Consider the following 21,311-nt stretch of genomic DNA (forward strand, 5'->3'; position numbering starts at 1 on the left):
ACTTCACCCTACTTGCCTCGGGGGGAATGTCCCTGTACTTACTGTAAGTCGCTCTGGATAAGAGCGTCTAAATGACTAAATGTAAATGTAAAATGTAAAGGAACCACCCAGTGTAAAATGAACAAACTGACGGTTGGGAGACAGTTCCACACAGCCTATAGAAAAAATGCAGTTATTATAGTTGGCTGTTGGTGCATTTTCAAATAAACTACTACACATCGTTAATAAGCTTGAACCTTTGGCAACGTGAACGCCAATGTAATGCATGCAGCATTAGAAAAGAAATATCGTCTGTTCTATTGCCTCCCATTGGATGACAGCGGCGTTCCTGCATAGTTGCAAGAGGCGCATCGCAACAACCTGCAGAGCTAGTTTGGACGCAAGCATCCGGAGCAGTAATCGTATGAGTGGAGCATTTACCGTTCTCTATCTTCATTTTGGGAACTTCTAATAAGATAGCCTACTGGAAAATGGATTGTTCAGAAGAAGTACAGTCGCTCTCGGATGAAGCCAGCACTCCAATTGAATTAAAGAAAGGAATGTCCATTTTTCTTGATGTAAGTATCTGCATATGCTTAAGATTATATTTCGTGGCACTATTTCACTGATTCAAAGGGAGAAAAATACAGTTTTTAAGTGTAAGTGGACTGTTTTACCATGCTTATCTCGGTGTTATGGTTTTATAATAATAACAGTGCCAATTTCGACATAACCTGTTTGATTTAAAGCTTTGTTTCAGAACATAGGATACTGCATCTGTGATTAACAAATGTTTATTTCATCTTCATCGTAATTGTTTATTTAGTTTGCCATTGGAGTGCTTAAGTGCTCACATAAATCCAGCTGCGTGCATGTATCCCGGTTGTAAAAGTGAATTGATTTGACATGGTTGACATTAATTTAAGCTTCTTGTTAACGTTCTGTGATGGTCTAACTGCCTGACCATGAATTTGAGTGTACCTCTTACTCATTTACAGTTTTCTCAAAGCTGTTGGCACTGCTTTTTAATAAACAACTTAAAGGGCTTGGAAACCAGAACCTTTCAGTTATATTCAGCATCTTTTGTCATTTTACATTAAACGACGAATATCAAACTAGATCAATCTAGGCTATAGACTATTGACGGATGCATCAGTCTGGCAACCCTGGATCCATATCTAATATAATAATAAGAATAATAATCCAGGGACTGTGTGTGTGTGATTTATTTGTGAGCTCATGTCTGTCTGTCTGTGGCTCGATTATCTCATTATATGATTGAAATGCTGCAGGTGAAGCCTATTGCTCATGACCCAAGAACGTGTATGGGATGAGAGGTTTGCGACATATAAATAGCCTAGGCTATTGGACTATTCGTTGAAAACACAGCAACAAGATTCCCAGTTCCTAAATAGCGAAAAGTCTGAAATTCAAACACTTTTCTAATTAAGATATAGGTGACGATTGGCTGGGCGATGAAGCTATGATTTACTCAAACGGGCACTGCACTTTGCCACGCAATCTGAATTGCATGCATCCTGCTTTACCACCCCGGCACTGGCCAATTTAAAGCAATTTATGGGCTATATTAAAATTAAGTAACCTTCTGCCACTCCACTTGATGGTTGGTTGAGGATAAGGTTCTGCCATCCATTGTTATGGACCTTGTTCTCTGTCTGAGCGGGAGATAGCCTAATCACCTTTCTCCTGTCACAGAGGATGAAAGAACACATGCAACAGCATCCTTTTGCTACATGAAAAGTCGCATCGACATGAAAAGCTTTGGGGAAGCGACGGTATGACAAGCAACAGTTTATCCCTGGGGATAACCGGGGGAGCGCGTTCACTCCGTCATTTTCTAACAGTCCCCGTACTGCTCAAACTGCAGCAAGTAGGCCTAGGCTTGCTGCCTGTTTTTGTACCGTAATGCCACTTTTAAGGAGGGAGATATTAGGTATTTATATTGAACTATTATGGAAAGTTGCGTCTTAACACTTTACCAAACGTGTTATACCACTTTAACCCTAAGCCTATGTGGTGGTCAGGTCTCTGGGAACTTGGAAGTGAATCATTCTAAATGTTGGTTGTCGGCTCCACTGGACCAGGGGGTGATAAAAGTGGGTGTGTAAGTGAAAAAAAGAAAAAAATGAAACAAAAGGGTTTGCAGTGTGCCTTCATTCAGTCCTGTTCTTCCCTGAACCTGCTGTTTCAACATACCACCAATAACATGTCTGTCTCCCTGCCTGTCAGAATGTCTCCTGCTTTTGTTAAACTATTCCCTTTATTGTGTGTGAAACTACAAAATGTATAGCGTGCCTGCACAATTTTTGTACAATACATTATTTTGATACATATCAAATGTACTATTTTCCAACATTCTACCCTAGCCAGGTGCAAACTGGGGGTTAGCTTTCCAAAATCTTTATGGTGCAATTCCCATAGAGTACTTCTAATCTTAACGTATCTCCTACCTGATTGCATCTCAAATCAAGCAAGCTATAGTGAGAAACACTGAAGTTCACGACCCACAGATTAGGGTTAATATTATTTTTGAACTTTTCTTGTGAGATGAAAATCAATGTTTGGGGATTAGGTCCTGGCCAAAAGAGATGGAAAAGAGTTGGAGAAAAACGATATTTCAAAGCTAGTGTGGTCATCGCCATTCTCTCTTTCAACTCTCCAGTTTGCAGAAACAGCAGCATCAATAATTTACAGCTGGTGTGTCTAGCAAGAGTTCAATGACATAGATATGTACACACACATGCACAGACACTCAACACACACACAAATAAATAAACATATTTTGACAATATGAGATATTGCTTGACTCCTCTCCTCTCATTTCAGATTTTAAGAAGAGCGGATAAAAATGGTGAGAATGACACGCACGCACTGTGTGGCTCCTCTCCCATACATGCTGTGTATCACTTCTACTTCATTACGATATTGCATCAGGGGCATCATTTCGAACGCATGTATATTCTCAATGAAATTCGGAACATAGCTCTCTGATGATGTTGTGTTAGTTGTCATGGAAACAACAGTCAGCCCGTGCTCCTTATACCCAAATGACAGCAGATGTATCAATAGGCGACCTTTAGACAAAAGGTGGAACACAAACACGTTAATTATAGTAAGTATTGGGGAAAAGATTCTGTAGGATGATATGTCCAAAGTTCCCTAAAAAACTAATTCTTTACTGGCACGATGGTCCTTCAAAATGTTCTTTTTATGTTTTAGATATGTTTTTATAAGATCCGACAGTCAGGGCTGTTGAAAGATCATTACACAGACTCACATTCAGACATGCCTTCTGGAGGTTCTAGACTTCTCCCGAGAAATGACTCAATACCCAGAAAGCCCTGCTCCTCTACCTCCCAAGACTAAAATCAAAGCATAATTTGTGCACAGTTGTGCCTACTATCTTTTTCTTTTTAATGAATTCATAAATATAGCGGGGAGCAATGAAATCAACTTAATGGCTAGTGTAATGATGGAGAGTGGATGGTAGTGGAAGGTATCTTCCAACCTCTCCATGAGTCAGTGTTTCTCTGATGTTGTGATTGGTTAATGGTACGGGCAGAATGTGGAAGAAAAATCAGTGTGGCCCCCACTTAGGTTGATGTATCAACATAGTCATCATTTCAAACATAACCTCAAGAGCCCAGCGTCTAGACATAGTTTACTTTTGGAGTGGCAAGTACGAAAAACTGGAAAACATCCTCCAGCATAGTTTTTCTTAATCTCTTTAAATCAAACTTCCCAGTGATGTTAAAAGGCAGCGGTAATTTAAAGCGAAATGCAATGCAATGGCTGAATAGTAATTTTGTCAACATTTGGAATAGGGCTTCTCAATACATGACATTGAATTGTATTGACATCACATCAATCACACGCTACAAAGGTACAGTTGGGTTGTCTGCTACCATTAATAGCACTCTGCTCTCTTCAGATGATGGAAAGCTGTCCTTTGAAGAGTTCAAAGCCTACTTCTCGGACGGCGTTCTGACTGTCGACGAGCTTCAGCAGCTCTTCCACACCATAGACACCCACAACACAGAGTAAGTTCTTGAACTATACTTAGCAATGTTGTCAACGCTTCCTCCCTGTGCCTTGTAGTCAGCAGACACCACTCGGCACACTGATGCGAGCCCCCCAGGGTCTGTTTCTCCTAAAGCAGCCTGTCTGGTGCTACCGTCGTTATGCAGATGTGGTTCGGCAATCTGTTCTCGTCTGATGAGTATAATCTTCCCTGAGACTCTAGGAAACCTCAAATACGTTCAACTTCAGATACATGCAAAACACATTCAAATACATCCTTTGTGGTGTAAGTAATTAAGGGGCATCTGGTTTACATTTTCACGTAATCATGTAGAAGATGATTTTATACAAAGCGATGTACAAATAGGTCATATAGCAAGTGCAGAGGACCACTCAGTTCAGAATGAGTTCAGAATGACCCAGTTCTATGCAATAGTTCCGATAATTTAATTTTACTGGGTCAACAAAATAACAAATATACCCAAAGTATATAAGGGTTTTCAAATTAGATGACTCCTGTCAAGACTGTGTGGTCAGATCAGTGATCAGAACAGTTTTTATTGATTTTACATCCGCAGAGTTATGAGACCTCTGGATTAAAAGGAACATTCTTAATTCCCTTTCTGATTTGGGCTAGCATGAGGTTGTTCCATGCCTCTGCAGGGCTAGCTCACTAGGTTGGCACTATCTTGGGATGTTCAGTCCAAGCTTTGTGCAGTTCTTTTCCTCACAAAAGCCACTTCACCGAAGATTGTGTCATGACAGGGGACCGGTGAATAACGTCCCTCTAGCATGACACAGCACAATCTCTGCAAACTCTGGGAACACCCGTCAAAGCAATCTCTATCAGTCTGTCAGCTTGTCACAATAGGACATTTTGGAACCTTACAATTGGTCTGTGTGGCTGGAGAGTGTGTAGGCCTACACACTAAGTGTATTTGTGTGTGTGTCTGTGTGAGCTGAAGTTGGTTGGCAATCCACATCATTGATATTCATTGATTTCTCCTGTCGTGAAGCGCTTTGATTTCCAGTCAGCACAGTCTTCCTCGTTTCCATAGCAGCATGGCCTTAGCAGATCCATTAAACATCATCAACAATTATTTAATAAACACTACAGTGGATGTAGAATATGGATGTGTCAAAATGCATCACCCAAATGGAATCTTGACCCTCAGAAACCTTTATTTGCAGCGTTGTAAAATATAAACCTTTCTCTCGGTGCGTTTTTCAAGAACGCAGCTTTAATTGGTGAGATCAACTTGAATTCTATAAAAGCCCATTGCTTCTGAAAATGTTCAGATCCTGCTGGTAATAAGCACAAACACAGGAATCCTATTTATGTGTTCCAAAAGGCCATCTTTAGTAGCTCCATTAAGTCCAATATGAATGGTGGAATTTAAATCCGGTACTTGGCAATTGTTTGAAGTCAATTATAGTATTTATCTCCACAGTGGTGACCCTGGCTGGCAAGTTATTCTTGCGCTCAAATACATACACACAGACACACAGTAGTACAAGCACAAATATACACCTATATCTGAAAATTCCGTAGTCCACAGTTATTTCACCATTACTGACGTGTCCTTGGACTGTTTGCTCCAGTCATGTTATTAGTTTCCTGTCTCTTGGCCAATTTGGTCATTCCTTCAGACAACCCAAAGCCTCAAGTTCTTATTAAAATAAAAACAGTCATGTCAGGTTCAGTCACCCAAACTAACACCTGAGGCAGAATCCAGCATCCTTTGCACAAACGTCCACAGATTATGTCACTACTCTCTGTTTAGTACATAATTTTTTTTTTGTAATAAATAACACATTCGTAATTTTTTGTTGTTGTGTAAGTGTAATGAGCTGTACAGTTCCAATTTAATAGTGTCATATTTTGGTTTGCAGTAACGTGGACACGGATGAGCTCTGTGGTAAGTAATGATGCCGGATCTTTCTCTTTAAGAGTCTCTGCACAACATGGCCGTGAAATATTCCAAACACCTTGGATATCTTGGATTTCTTACACCCTCATAGTCAAAGGGGATCTATGGATTCGAGCACCATTTGACAATTCCCCTACAATGCCTTTGTGTGGGATGAAATTCTCGTGTCAAAGTCCACAAGCTCAGCCTGAACCCCCCAGGGGGTCCAGCAGAGGTGTCACACATAGTGTTTCAGTGGCAAGTCTATAAATAGATGCACAAGAAACACCTAAGGTCTTTGTCAGGTTCTTTTAATTCCTCACAAAGGATTGTGTGTGTCTTTTGAAGAATACTTCTCTCAGCACCTTGGCGAATATGAAAATGTCTTGGCTGCCCTGGAGGACCTGAATACTTCCATATTGAAGGCCATGGACAAAACTAAGAAGGTAAGCATGTTCTTTCAAAATTGAAATACCGTATGAAATACCAACATTGAAATGTGTTAAAGATTGTAAACAACATTTTAGGATGTTAAGCATTGCAGGGTTCTTGATAGGATTCCAACAAGAAACTAGAAGTGTGTGTTTGTGGCTATGTGTGCATACGTACGTGTGTGTGCATGCTTGTCTCTCTTTGGGTGTGTGTCATGTGTGGTGTGTGTCTGTATGTGTGTGTGTGTGTCGTGTGTGTGTCTGTATGTGTGCGTGTGTGTCTATGTATGACTCTGATCTCTCTAATGACTTAGATCAGAGCTTAGTAGTCTGACCCTGTTCACACGCATCCATCAGAAGCTTCTCCACTAATCTCCCCCCAGGTGTCCTGGACTTTTAGTTGGAGTGTTAGATCTTTCATGTACTGTGTCAGATTAGACCAGACCCCCTAATGGACAGGAGATGAGGGGGAGAGAGGAAGGGGGAATGGAGCGGGAGTGGGAGAGAAAAGACCGGAGGAAGACAGAAGGTAGGGGAGCGAGAAAAGGGGAAATAACTGAGCGAGAGACGGAATAATTGCAGGAAAAGGGAGAGGTGGATAACGGGAGGAAGATCAGAGGTGGAGGTAGAGGAACTTGGAGTATGAAAGGTATGGGGAAGAAGATGTCGAACGTTGCAGTGAAATGGGAGGATGGGAGGAGAACGAGGAGAGACAAGGACGTGGGGGAGGGAAGGAAGGAGAGTACGACAAGGAGTAGGTGGAAAGGAGGAGACGGGACAGAATAAGGAGGAGGAAGCTGAAGGAAGCAGAAGGAAGCTGAAGGTAGAAGAAAGGCAGAGGAAAGAGAAACAGACAGAGGAAAAGCTGCAGAAGGGAAAAGAAGAAGAGAGCTACAGGATAAGCTAACAGAATGAAACAGGTGAATGCATGAAAGCAGCATACGATCTCAGGATAGATGACAGAAGTAACTACAGAGAAGGCAAGGGAAAGGCGTGATGGGGCGTGATCTTTTTCTACATTAACCATAGGGTTCACCCACAACTTCAGTTCACAGCTTGACTAATAGACAACTGTGGATACTAAAAGATATTTCATGATGATACATTCTCATTTCTTGTATTGTTGAAGAGCAGTGGGTGGCATTTTTTAGACCAATATCTGCCATCTTCATGCAAGACCCTGTGGATGAATTTTGTTACTGCGCCAGCGTCTGAATTACACCCTATAAAGAGAAAAAAGGAAATTGCCTCATCAGGAAGGTACTTTCTAATGAGAGTATTCAGTATTCCAGAGAAAGAGAGAGACAGCGAATGAGATGTGTGTGTGTGTGTTTGTGAGTTGGTCTTCAATTGACCATGTCCATTCAAAAATAAATCATTTATTTCCCTTCAAGTGCTATTAAGTTGTGAGTCAACCCCCAAGAGACTGACAGACTTCGAAAGCATGCCTCAATCAATTTCCACTAATGTATTCAGCATCCAATCAAAACACTGCTTATTATTCAATGTTCTGCCTTTGACAATACAAATAACTCAATCTTGGGGAGATGGGACGTGAGAGAGAACGAAACACAATTTGAATGGAGAAATTGCTGAGCCTCTCACAAAACCAATCAAAACTGAAAGAGGCAACGAGCTTGAATCACATGACACCCCCTCAGGAAGTGAAAAGTGAGCTTGTCAAACACTGAAGCTTCTGAGGCCACGAAAGAATACAAATTATAAACTTGACATCATCCTTCCTCTTTTCCTTGATTCAGAGTGTGTCTCAATATCCTTTGACACACATACACCTTCACTATAACACTAGAATGAGTCACCCACAGAAAGGAAAGTTTTCGACAAGGCTAATGTTTTCATCTTTAATAGCAGCTATTGCCCTTATGTGGAGGTGTGGAGTGAAGGCTGGATTAGTCATCACTTACCCTCTGTTTTGTTTGTTAGAGTCGAGCCCAGTGTGTGTGTGTGTGTGCGTGTGGGAGGGGGGCGCGGGATATCTGTGTGTGTGCATGTGTACCCCGGCGTCTGTTCTTTTCTCTACACTACCCACCTGTTACAAGGTAACAAAAGCAAGATCCTGTGAGTTCATCAAAAAGGAAAACAAAAGCCATATTCCCTAACCACTTAAAAAATAGTAGCGTGTTATGATGGCGGAGTAGAAAAGTCAAGGCGTGTGTAGGAGAGGAGACGAGCCATGACTAGACTTGTAAAAGCCACGGCCCTCATGCCTGACCTCCCCTGCTTTCATGGTTCATGTGCCCACGATTCATCTGGTCATGTGTTAATAAGATTGACCGCGCATTACTGTAGGTCAACCAATATAAGAAAGTCAGGGGGGAGGGGCAACACCTGGTAGAATGTTAGATTGTTATGTCTCACTGACGTCTTTCTCCGTTGTCATGGTGACCGTTGCTTTATGTTTGTTTAGATGTTAGCCAGTTATTCCACTCCTGCATTGAATTAAATTAAAACCTATTATATTAAAAAGACACCACCTCTTTAAGGAGACTATTCTTATGGGTAGTCCCGTAACAGGCAATGCCTTCTATGCTTTATATAACCCTGCTCATGCAGTGTTTCTTCCTGGTCTACATAAAGACTGGCAAAGCTTCCTTCGGATAGAAAGGAGCTGGAGCTGGTGAATGCCTGGGTTCTAATGAAGGCTACTGGGAGCAGGAAAAGCTGGTGGGAGAGAGACAAGCTCCCTTGGCAGCTTGTCGCCTTTTCGCAATATAATTAGCATGTTTGCGCGTGTGTATGTGTGTGAATGTGTTTGTGTCTTTGTATACCAATGCACATGTAGTGTCTGTGTCTGTATTACTACATGTATATGCTTGTACGTTCGTTCACTTTGCTTGCTACCACCATTAGAGCCAGATGTGGCTTGTACCATGTTTAATATCAAACCCCCCCTTTGTTTGTGGAGTGTACCAACAGATTTGACAGCAGGTGTGTTATGCAAATGCAATTACAGGCGTGTCTTGTTAGCAAAGGAAGTTTCCATTATGTCCTGCACTCTAGTGAGCCTCTGCACTCACCTGAGCTTAGCGAAACTCCAAAAGTCTTTACATTTGAATTTACCTTCTGGGTACTGCCTGTCATGGTGTTGTGGTATCCGAAAATTAACATCTGATTTACGCTGACAACAAACTGGGCTTCTGAAATCCCAAGTGTACTGGAAAGGGTTTGCCAGTTGCAGGTGTTGTCCATCGAGGAAGCAAGGCCTGGCTGCAAATTGCCGGCCACTCTGTACAGTGTACGTTACGCTTGTTTAGAGGTGTATTTACCTATCAGTACGCAAAATGTATCATATGACATACATTTTTACATCTAACTATAAAGCAGGAATACGTGTGTGTATGTGTATCTGAGGCTCGATTATCTCAAGAATCGGGCATTGTATGAAGTAACAATGTGCCAGGTGTATTGCTCAGTGATGCATTGTCAACTATGAAGTGATTGGATGAGTGGTTCAGTACCATGTTGTGCTGCACTAAGCAATGGAGCCATGGATCTGGCGAGAAAGAAAGGTATGTGTTTTTGTTGCCATCGAGTGCTGCGCTAGCAGGCACCCCCAACGGGCACCGCAGTGGGCACTGACTGCACTACTGACTGGAACGGGCACAGCTGTAGGAAAAAAAATTGTCATATAATTTAGTATTCACTTTTTTTCTTAAATACCCTACTCCAACTTTTTCAACTACTTTACCTCCATTTCCTTCCCATTATCTGTCTCTTTTGCTCTCCCAGTTTTTGTTTATACTACCCTCTCTTTCTCCCTCCCTCCCTCCCTCCCTCCCTCCCTCCCTCCCTCCCTCCCTCCCTCCCTCCCTCCCTCCCTCCCTCCCTCCCTCCCTCCCTCCCTCCCTCCCTCCCTCCCTCCCTCCCTCCCTCCCTCCCTCCCTCCCTCCCTCCCTCCCTCCCTACACCCTTCCTGTCCTGGCTGTCTGATTAAAAGAAAGTAAACTGCATGGTTTTTCAGGGAGTGTGGGCCAAGGGGGCCCACACATGGATACAGATTTGGTGAAGAAAGCTGGGTACGTGTTTGAGTCTGTCGCTCCGTCAGATGAGGTCACGACAGTAACTGTCTTCATCTTCTGCTTCCTCTTCCCCCTTTTTCTTTGTCAAAACCATCTTCTTCTTCTTCCCTGCTCCTGTTCCTCACTGACAGGACTACCAAGAAGCCACCCACCTGGAGCAGTTTGTGACCCGTTTCCTGTTGAAAGAGACCACCAATCAGCTCCACTCGCTGCAGAGCTCCCTGGAGTGCGCCATGGAGACCACGGCTGAGCAGACGCGTCAGGAAAGGCAGGTGGAGGGATGACCCGGGGGCTGGAAACCTTTCTACTAGCAGGCACAAAACATGGAGCCTCATTTTGGTGTTTTAATGGTTGCAGCGCATGCTCTCTTTCACACACACACACACACACACACACGCACACACACGCACAAACGCACACACACACACACACACATACACACACATACACACAAAATACCACCTGCTTTATAATAGGTTTACCAGAGACATACACATTTGCAGGCTCCATCTCTGGATCTGTGTGTGATCCAACAGTGGGTTGTTGATTGCACACCGGGACTCAATCCAAGCCAAGCTCTCTCTGTGGAGCCTATTTGAGGGAACTGGTCTGACACGCTGTGGGAAATACAACGGTTCTCATTTCAGCGTTTATTGTCACCATTATAGACAAAACCGGCAGTATCACACTCACTCCAGTTCAAGAACGTGTAGGCTGTAGTGGCTGGGAGGTGATTTAGCATTCAGAGATTTGTTCCATTGTCTCTTAGCAAGTATGCGGTTTGATTAGCTACAGCTTCAGTCTCCAGCACACGTCCCTCTCCAGAGGAATGATATAATTAAAGCTGTGCATGGGTGTGTGTTTCTGTGCGTAGTGTGGGCGTGTGTGTGCGTGTGTGTGTGTGTGTGTGGGGGGGATGTCAGACCTGGAAAAAGTTGCTGCGAACAGCAGGAGTTCCCTCCTAAACAGCAGGAGCTAGCTGCTCGAGTGTCTTCAGAGCGGGGACATGTCGCTCTGGAAGATCTTTTTCCGTTCCGCCACCTGGATGATTGCATTCCGCCCCAGACTTGAGCGGATGAGGAGTTCCAGGCATCTGTCTGTCCACCCCCTCTGTCTCCTTATATGGGCTGACGGAACTCTGCGAGTCACCTCGCTGTGCACCACTTCACTTAACACAGGAGCTGGGTCATCCTCACAGCTGCGGAGGTCATGCGAAGGTGTGCACCGTGTGTTCCAAGGCACCATGTCTTCGTCCTCAGATGTCCATTTATGTTCATGAACAGAAAATTAATATAGGAAATATATATAGGTCATGGCAATACATAGGAAATTGGAAATAAAAACAGAAAAGCAGAGAAAAGGCAAACCAGCAAGTGCGTTAGTTAGGCCATATGTGGGTTGTCCAGTAGTCTTGAGGCCTGGGGGTAGAATCTCTGGTGTCTGTTAAGTCCTAATACTCTTACATTTTTATATTTGAGATTTTTCTTTTCAATTTACAGTCAGCAAGTATGCAATTATGTGCTTGGTAAGGACGAAGGAAGATATTAATAAGGGTATTTATAGTCACAAGCAAGGCTTGCTTTACTCTTTTAGCCAGGGTATTTTTTGTTATTTGCAGAATTTGTAAGATTGTGTTTGGTGACATGTGACCCATGCTGTGGGTCATTAGAGGACCTGAAGGACTTGCACTCTTTCTAGTGTCATGTCACACCAGGGCTATAGCCTCCATGTTGACAGCTTTTACCAAGTCCGCAGAGGCTATTGATGGGGCTGGGTGACTGCCCTCTGGGCCAAAGAGACCCTCTCCTCTCCTCTCCCCCTTCCGCTCTCCTCTCCCCCCTCTCACATCCCCTCACAAGTCATTTCAGAGTGTGAGTCCCAGTCCCAGTCCGGTTCCCAGAGCCCCAGAGTAGAACAGCCGGTTCTCACAGACTGCCCTGTCTAACAGCCCTCTAGGATCCCCCCATGGTCTATGTGCTATGTCATTCTCGTGAATGCCAAAGCATGGCCTGGAGTCTAACACCATCCAAATGGAACAAAATTGATTTTTTAGGACCGTACTTGTACCTATATTTGTATTCAACCTGTGTTTATTCTGGTACAAAAACATATTTTTTCAAGTGAGACTTTCCTCTGAAAATCCTTGGTTTTAGTAGTCCCCATGAGCAGCAAAAGACAGAAGACAAACAGTTCTTTTATATCGTTACTTCCCCCAAAAAATGAAAATTGTGAATTGTACAACACTGCAACATGGACAATATTTGTGTCTTTATCACACAAAATACACAACTTATTAGTAAAGAAAATAAATGAATAAATTAAGTATTTGAAAGTACTTTGCTATCACTCAAAATGGACTTTGAACCACATTTGATCGGTCACAGTTAGAGCTTAAAAGGACCCTTAGGCCTCATAATGATCAATCAAGGAAGCAAGATGACAGTATTTGAAAATAGTAATTGACCATGTCAGGTGTTCCTACCACAGTAGGAGTGCTCGGGATAACCACTGGGCTGCATCTCGCTGGTGAGGAAAGCAGCTGACGTCTGAGATCAAATTGAAACAGCACAGGGCAATTTGTTATTCTGTCTGATGTTGTTGGCTGCAGATGCGTGCCCCCCCCACACCACTCACGCCTCCACCACCACCAGATAAAGTGATGGAGTTCAACTCTATGCCAGAATGACATTTTGAGACCCTGGTTGATCAATGATTGTATTGTAAAGAAATGTACTGCTTAGTCACCCCAGAATACCTGCTGTCACTCCAAAGAAACACTCATAATATTTATATATCGCGCTCTGCGCTAGTGGCATTTAATATTCAATAATTATTTAAGTAATTTTGTCACCCGTGCTTTGGTATTATTTGCCTTTGTTTGACTATGATTCAATATGATTTGTTTGACTATGATTCAATTCGAGAGAGAAACAGAGAAGTGGTTGAACAGCATAGAAACACACTGGTCAGGATTCAAACTCAGGTTTCTATGAGGCTGGGTTGACAATGACACTGACTTCAGCCTAGACAAAGGCACCCTAATGACTGCCTTTATGGCATTGCCTCTGATTTCTATTTTGTCATGTCATGTTGGCATGACATAATGCCAGTGATGACCGCGGGTGACCATTGGGGTCATCACAACAGATCACTCTCCCCACTCTCACGATCGCCTACTAGACACTACAGGACAAGACTGTATAGAAAGATTGTCTTTAGTCTACCTCCTCCTATGTCATCTTCCATGCTGACCTAATACTAATAACGACCCTATAGACTACTGTTAATGACTGGTATTTAATATCTAAAACACTACAGTTCTTCCTACAGAAAAGCCTGTGGGTCCATATTCTGAGCCACGACTTGTCTTGATAAGAACCGAGCTAAGTGGCGCTCCTTCTCTCACCATAGCAGACGGGCCAAGCCTAGTTAGCTTGACGGGCGATAGCAGGCAGACCTCAGCAGCTAGTATAGCAGCTAGTATAGCGGCTAGCGACATCATTAACCTTCCCAGTGACTCATCGTCGCTCCAGCTTTAATTGGAGAAGCTCTGCCAGGGGAAGACGGCAGGGAGACGGACCCTCCAATCAGAGCGCGCGGCCGCGGGTGTCAGTCTCGGCCGTGTGAAGAAGGGGGCATGAGGGGCCAAAGAGCATTCGGATGATGCAGAGTCCGTTTTGTGTATTCATAGCTACATTTCCTGGTCAAAGAGACTGATTTGAGTGCTTGTCCTGAATAACACACCCACATAGTATACATATGTGTAGATGTGACACAGACATGCTCAAATTCAATCCAATAACGACAGCAGCGCAAACGCACATACTCAGTTCCCTTTTATTTATCGGTGCCTATTTGTAGCGTCAACCCAGATACGCATTTTTGTCATTTAACACCAACTGAGAAGGGTCCAGGAATAGAACAGTTGCAGTCTAGAACAGACAGCATGAGTTATCGACCTGATTTCTAGCATACTGTGTATGTGGTGGGTGGCAGGAAAGGGAGCTGTGAAAAGTGAGGGGTCAAGCTTGGATCCCCTTACCTGCGGAGTGTGTGTGTGTGTGTATTTTCCCTTCTGTTTATATAGGATAAATATGAAGACAGAGTCATATTCACGTGGATAAGAGGTTGTGTGTGGGTGTGTGAGACAGAGAGAGAGACAGCGACAGACTGTCTCTGTTTTAATTGAAACAGATATTTTCTGCATTCACATGTCAACATTAGTGATATGTGTGTGTGTGTGTGCGTTTCCAGACAAGGTCCACTGAAGCCAGAGGTGTTGACGATCCAGTGGTCTGGCAGGCGTTCCAATCGAAGACTTCAAAGGAATAACAGCCTATCACCCAACAACCCTCTCCTCAGCCTGGTCAACTCAGGTGGCTATTTTTAGTGCAAACCACCCCAAAACACACCCCTCAGAAAGGCCACACACACACACACTGTCGATGTCATGCATGCATTTCGATGACTTGGGCGAAATAGACTGGTGAAGTTGCACATTGGATGAGCATTCCCTCTTTTGAATTTTTGAGTTTTAAAATGGTTTCCTGGATATTAAATGTTTGCCTTTCCCAATAGTACATGCATGTATGTGCAGTAAATAATGTAACAATCTATAATATATATACTTTTAAACATTGAATGATCTCAACCATCACTGTCACCTTCTCAGCCTCAATAGCACACTTCCACTGGGGACTGGCTCAAGGCAATACATGCACAGCCTATAGGCACTGACTGAATTTCAAACCATCACACCTAGTATTACGTTTTTACGGTTGAGTTTAGAAGCATCATCACCATGCTTCTACAAAAGAAATTAAGTGAAACAAATCCAATTTATACATGAAATGTATAAATATATCTTCTTCAGGTCTTGCACCAGTGTGCATGGGTAAGTCAAGGCCAAATGTTCATGAACCTTCACAAACCTAATCTCTGTTCCAGGTGTGTATGATGAGGATAATCAATGGATGACACAAGTCAATAGACTGCAGAAGCTTATCGACCGTCTCGAAAAGAAGGTACATCGTTAATTGATTGTTTCATCAACCCAAGAAAGCAAAGAGTTCACCTCTTTTCGCGTAAAAGGACTCACGTCCGTCAGCATGTATCGATACCTAGCGTTCCCTCGCTTACTCTACCTCTATCCTCCCTCTTTTTTTCATTCCATTCCTCATCCCTCGCTCCATCAGGATCGCTCTTTTTCTATCCCTTAGCCATCTGGTCGAGGCTGTCTCAAATCTTTTTTCATGAACTATCATAGACACATGAGAGACTCAAGAGTCAACAAATATTGAAGTATCCTCACACACGCGCGTGTTCACACACGTCTCCCTGTAACGCTGAAAACCCTTGTTGTTCCCAGGAGCTTCGTCTGGAGCCTGTGGAAGAGGAGGTCTTGGGGAGCAGCACCAAATCAGTAAATTATCTACAATCATCTATTATTATCTACTGTTTCTACTCTCCTCCTCTACACCCCATCTTCCCTCCCTCCCTCCCTCCCTCCCTCCCTCCCTCCCTCCCTCCCTCCCTCCCTCCCTCCCTCCCTCCCTCCCTCCCTCCCTCCCTCCCTCCCTCCCTCCCTCCCTCCCTCCCTCCCTCCCTCCCTCCCTCCCTCCCTCCCTCCCTCCCTCCCTCCCGTCGCTATTTTTCTCCCCCCAAGTGGGAATCGACAAGAGAGACACCACATTCACAATCTGTTGTCAAGGAAACAGCGGGGCTGAAACTTGGTCTTTAAGTTCGTTTTTTTTCCACCTCCCTTTTTCGCCTTTCTCACGTTATGTCAGGGGAGCAGCCTTGGTGGTCATTTATACAGTTATCCAGATATACTCTGAATGTCCAGGCAACGAGTTTATGCTAGCAAAGACAGAAGGCTGTGTGTGTGGGTGTGTGAATTGTGTGTTTGTAACTGTGTGTGTGTAACTGTGTGTGTGTAACTGTTAGCAGAGCTCCAAGGCCCCCTGTGGAAGTGTACAGTAAACACAGCAGTGTGAGAGGCGCTACAGTATCAGTGCCTCATTATGTGTGTGTGTGTGGGGGTGTGTGTGTGTGTGTGTGTGAAAGACACACACGTGAGAGATCTAGTGTAAAGTGTGTGCTTGAATGCCTTTTACAGCAACCACAGACAGATGGTTGTCTGCAGCAAAACTCAACATCACTTCAACTTATTAATAGACTCAGACTCAACCGAATTCACCATGAACCGTTCATTTAGCAGACTCTAGGGAACAACATAGCTCATTTATCTTCTCTAATGTAAATGTTCGTTCGTTATCTGCCGCTTGTCCGGGGGTCGGGTCGCGGGGGCAGCAACCTAAGCAGGGAGGCCCAGACTTCCCTCTCCCCGGCCACTTCCACCAGCTCTTCCTGGGGAACCCAGAGGCGTTCCCAGGCCAGCCGAGAGACATAGTCCCTCCAGCGTGTCCTGGGTCTTCCCCGGGGCCTCTTCCCAGTGGGACGTGCCCAGAACACCTCACCAGGGAGGCGTCCAGGAGGCATCCTGATCAGATGCCCGAGCCACCTCAACTGGCCCCTCTCGACGCGGAGGAGCAGCGGTTCTACTCTGAGCCCCTCCCGGATGACCGAGCTTCTCACCTTATCTCTAAGGGAGAGCCCGGACACCCTGCGGAGAAAGCTCATTTCGGCCGCTTGTATTCGCGATGTCGTTCTCATGTAAATGTTTTGTTACATATTAGTTGTTTTTCAAAGCGTGTATGTGTTTTCATTCATCAGATGAATTGCCATATGAATAATGTTCCCCATATCTAATGATCTGAGAGGTTATTGGAGTGAGACAACACACACGTTACTGTCTGCAGTCATACACACGTGCGTCTTTCTGTTTGGTAATATTATGTCAGTGGATGCGTGTGTGCGTCAGCGTGTGTGTGTGGTGGCGTGACTGAGTGTGTTCACCATGTGAGCCCTGGTGGGAGAGTCCTCAGGGGCATCGTATCAATCAGCCACTCCGCCGACTCAGAGGTCGCTACTGGCCAAAGGGCGGGAGCTTTCACTTCCTGTACCCATCAGCCCTTGTAAGTTCTGTCCCAAAAAAACCTCAGCGACAACAGGATGTGAAGAATAGCTTTGGCTATTATTAACCTTGTGTTTGTTTACATTGTTCATACCTTTGCCTTGCGGGGCCACGGAAGCAGACAGTTTCACACCTGGTTTCCTTCACTGGCCCAGTTGCACTGCTTCTCATTTGGATGCTAAGTGGGTCTACATCCCAGGATAGGAATATGTTCACCCACAACTTTTGGCACGCACCTTTAAGCACATTGCACACAGCAGGGTGAAATAGGAATTCAGCCAGCCTTGAAATGCGCTGACAATGTCCACATGCCCTCAGTCCATCATGACCTGACACTTGCCTCTCTTTTTTTTCTCTATCTCACTCTCTCTGTCTCACTTTTTATACCTGCCTCTTTTCCCCCCCTCCCTCTGCTTCCTTCACTCCCTCTCCCTCTGTCACCCGCCCCGCCCCTGCCCGCCCAGCACATCCTGATCGTCCAGAGGCAGCTGTCGGTGCTGGAGGAGGACCTGGAGGAGTTCCGCCTGGCACTCAGACAGTACATGCAGTGTGCTTGTGCCCAGACCGGCTGCCTACAGTCAGTCACTTTACTGTGGTCTCCCCCTATCTCCCCCCTGGTCCATTTATAGATAGGTAGTGTCTGTAGCTTCGTTCTGTGTTTGCTAAGAGAAGAAGTTAGAATCAAGGAGTGACTGTTAGGAACCCCGTAACCCTTAGAAGTAAAGAAGAAATCTGGATGAGTTAGCGTAGGCTTGTGTCGATTCTGCTTTTGTTTTAACTAACATCCTGAACTGACCGCCACAGCAGGACATAAAAACAACGATCTTTGTCTCTCAGAGTCAGCATGGCCTACACAGGATCATTATACACATGTCTGTACAGATTCTCAAAACTGCCAGTGAGTTGGTTTTCAATTAACAGCTAGACTTAATTAACACAAAACTCTTTTGTTTTTAACGGAGCTTGAGAGAAAACCAAAACAAAAAGGCATGTTGACAACCAACATTCTTCTGGCAAAGCCAAACGAGAGTAATTAAAACCCAAACAAGCTGGTTCATAAAACGTCACGTTGCTAATTACATAATTAATCATTTCTTGTAAAGTGTTCTCTGTTTTGCTCTCGGCAGTGTCGCAGTGCAGCGGCTCGCGAATGAGTCACGCTTCATCCTCTATGAATTCTGGGAGCACAACAACGTTTGGAAGAAGTAAGTTGGCGTTGGCGTGCACCCGTGCCCAGCGTCGACACTAATGCTAACACGAGATGACATGTTTGAACATCTGTAGCGCATCGTCATTGCACAAGGTCAGAAGTCACATGCCCTGCGTCCCAAACTGCATACTTTCCCCTTTACTTCAAGTACATACTGCTGCTGCCGTTAAGAAATAAGTACTGTTGCATACGGTATGCATACTGCAATCTACTAGTATTGGAAGACACCCCATATGGCTTTTTGTTGATTTGCATCTACTGTGTGGGAGAAGGAAGCCATGTTTGAAGTTGGATAAGAGTTGGAATAACAACAGTAACTGTAAACAGACAGATGTTTTCTACCTTTAATGGAGCAGTGCATTTTGTATGTGACAGGAGCAGGTTGGTTTGAAATTGATGTTAAACATCCTGGTCACAGTAAGTTTTTTAATTTGACCCCAAATGTGACCTATCCCACACTGATGCAGATTCAAAGACAAGGCTTCATTAGATGTAAAAAAAAATATGGACATAAATATTATGAACAATGACAAGCCTTGTGATTATGTTTGTGCTCAGTCACCTACAGACCAACTACAGTAAGACCTTCCAGAGGGGCAACGTGGACTTCCTGGAGACCCCCGAAATGATGACCACCATGTTGGTTCCTGGTAGGCACTCTCATCCAACTTAACTTCTGTTCCATTCTCATTCCAGCCTCATTCTCCCCTCCCATCGAAATCCACTAGTTATGTCGGATTTTCTCATTTCGTAGTGATGTCATTAGTCTACTCAGTTCTTCATACTCGAGTTAGTGATGTGAAATTCTCATCTTTCATCATAATAAATTAGTCTTGCCTTTTCACCCTAATTAAAAACAAACTAATCCCTGTGTCTCAACAGCCAACAGTCCATAGCTATCTTGGTGTTGGCAAGTATCTTACAGAGACGTATCATGTGGTATGAATCCCACTATGACCATAAAAACTGTTAGCGATAACCTGTACCATATGTCCCCTAATCATAATCCATTGATCTTGTCTCATTCTCTCCACTCCTCTAATCGTAATGAATTCTTCCTCTCTGATTATCCTGTTCAAGATCACAGCTGGCATCTTGCTGTAATTAAATGTTTTCTAAGAAGCAAAGTCGGGCTTCATAGTAGATGTGCTGATGGTAGAGTGGTGTTCAATCATGGATTGATCAAGTACATCGTTTATGTGTTGCCGTCCCTTCCTCCTCCCTCTCAGCTTCCTGGTGGGTCCTGAACAACAACTGAAAATGGCCAACCTTCCAGATGTGGGCAGCCATGATCGACCTTATCTCCTAGTCAGGAAATCTCCATGTTCCTTCATTCTTAGTGTCGTAGTGGTCGTGTTTGCAATCCTATGTGTTTCGACGTTTCTAAAGCAATGACCTCATTGGAACCAGCTCAATGGCAATCTGACGAATGACATCATCACTGTGTTGACATATGACATAATCAGCAGTGGATCAGCCATTTCGTAGCGGATGTATGAGCCAGACGTACAGTGTGTGTGTGTGCGTGTGTATGAGTTAGCGTTTGAGTTGAGTGTATGATGGAAACGTCATATTATTGTGTAGCAGGTGTTGGGAGGATAAACTAAGGCTATCTTTGTGACAATTTTACCTGTTGTATTTGATGTGTATAAAACTGTAGTTGAGATATGTCAGTCTAAAATAAAGATAGGTTGTTGTCTGTCATCTCTTATTTAACTACTCTTGATTTGAAATCTATCTAGATAGACAGTAGTTGAGTTGCTTTGTGGAATGTCGGAGACCAAAGGAAATCTGTAATGTTACAAAACAGCTCAAACACTGCCTTCTAGTGGCTGTTGATTTGAAGTACAACATCCAACCTCAATTTAAATCGACATCAACAGCAATCATGTCCCAAACCAACACTTTATAAAACGAGTCAGGATGTGGCTGAATAACTGCAAACAGTGCTTCTTTGAGGTTTTAGGAAAGATTAGTTGTTAACTTATTAGTTAGTCAACAAATAACAAGTCAACTCTCCTGAAGCCATATCTCTCTACATACACACATGCACTGGATGTGGGGTGGGAGAGGGAAAGGTGTAAGAGACACTGAGCCAATGCTTCTAGCCAATCAGAGGAGTTATCATTAGCACACTTGCTTTTTCTATACCAGTATGTTAAGGGCATAGTGCTTAGTGACATAATTGGGACAAAGCTTGAGAAAGAAAACAAGGCTTATAGTTCCAACATGTTACATGAGTGTGTCTGATATGAATCAATGTTTTATCTGCAAACAACACAATTTCAAGGAATGAGACACATTTTTCCATTTTATTGATAAATTATCATTTTAAAAAGATACCCAGGAGCGGTCGTCATCAAACTCAAGCTACATTTTTCCATGTACTGAAATTAAACTATGTACAAAGAGTTTTATCGGTTAACTTTCATAACATTCAGAACAAGGTTGTTTTTGAACAGTGTCCCCCAGCCTACAGACAGGAGGCTTCTAGCTAACTACAGCAACACTAGAGGTCACAGGTCACTGGAGTCAGGGAAACAGATGATAAGCAGGGGGGCGAGGGAAAGAGGTTTACATTCTAAAAGCACGAGGAGAGCAGAGGAGAAGAACATAACATACCAGTATTTTTTCCTTTATTCGAAACAGAAAGTAACACTGCCG

The 21,311-nt window shown here is 43.8% G+C and overlaps 1 protein-coding gene across 1 annotated transcript; it reads left to right on the top strand.

Annotated features, from left to right (window-relative positions):
* The first annotated feature begins 467 nt into the window (after window positions 1–467).
* necab1 (N-terminal EF-hand calcium binding protein 1) lies at window positions 468–20,356 on the top strand. The gene is made up of 13 exons (XM_067256066.1): window positions 468–557; window positions 2,827–2,851; window positions 3,932–4,040; window positions 5,914–5,939; window positions 6,279–6,376; window positions 10,533–10,669; window positions 14,656–14,777; window positions 15,349–15,425; window positions 15,770–15,823; window positions 17,902–18,014; window positions 18,565–18,642; window positions 19,206–19,297; window positions 19,877–20,356. The coding sequence occupies exons 1-13, from the start codon at window positions 471–473 to the stop codon at window positions 19,903–19,905; spliced, it is 1,047 nt and encodes a 348-aa protein (XP_067112167.1). The 5' UTR covers window positions 468–470; the 3' UTR covers window positions 19,906–20,356.
* Window positions 20,357–21,311: the final 955 nt, after the last annotated feature.

The sequence above is a fragment of the Osmerus mordax genome, chromosome 18 (genome assembly GCF_038355195.1).
Source record: "Osmerus mordax isolate fOsmMor3 chromosome 18, fOsmMor3.pri, whole genome shotgun sequence".
Taxonomy (NCBI): domain Eukaryota; kingdom Metazoa; phylum Chordata; class Actinopteri; order Osmeriformes; family Osmeridae; genus Osmerus; species Osmerus mordax.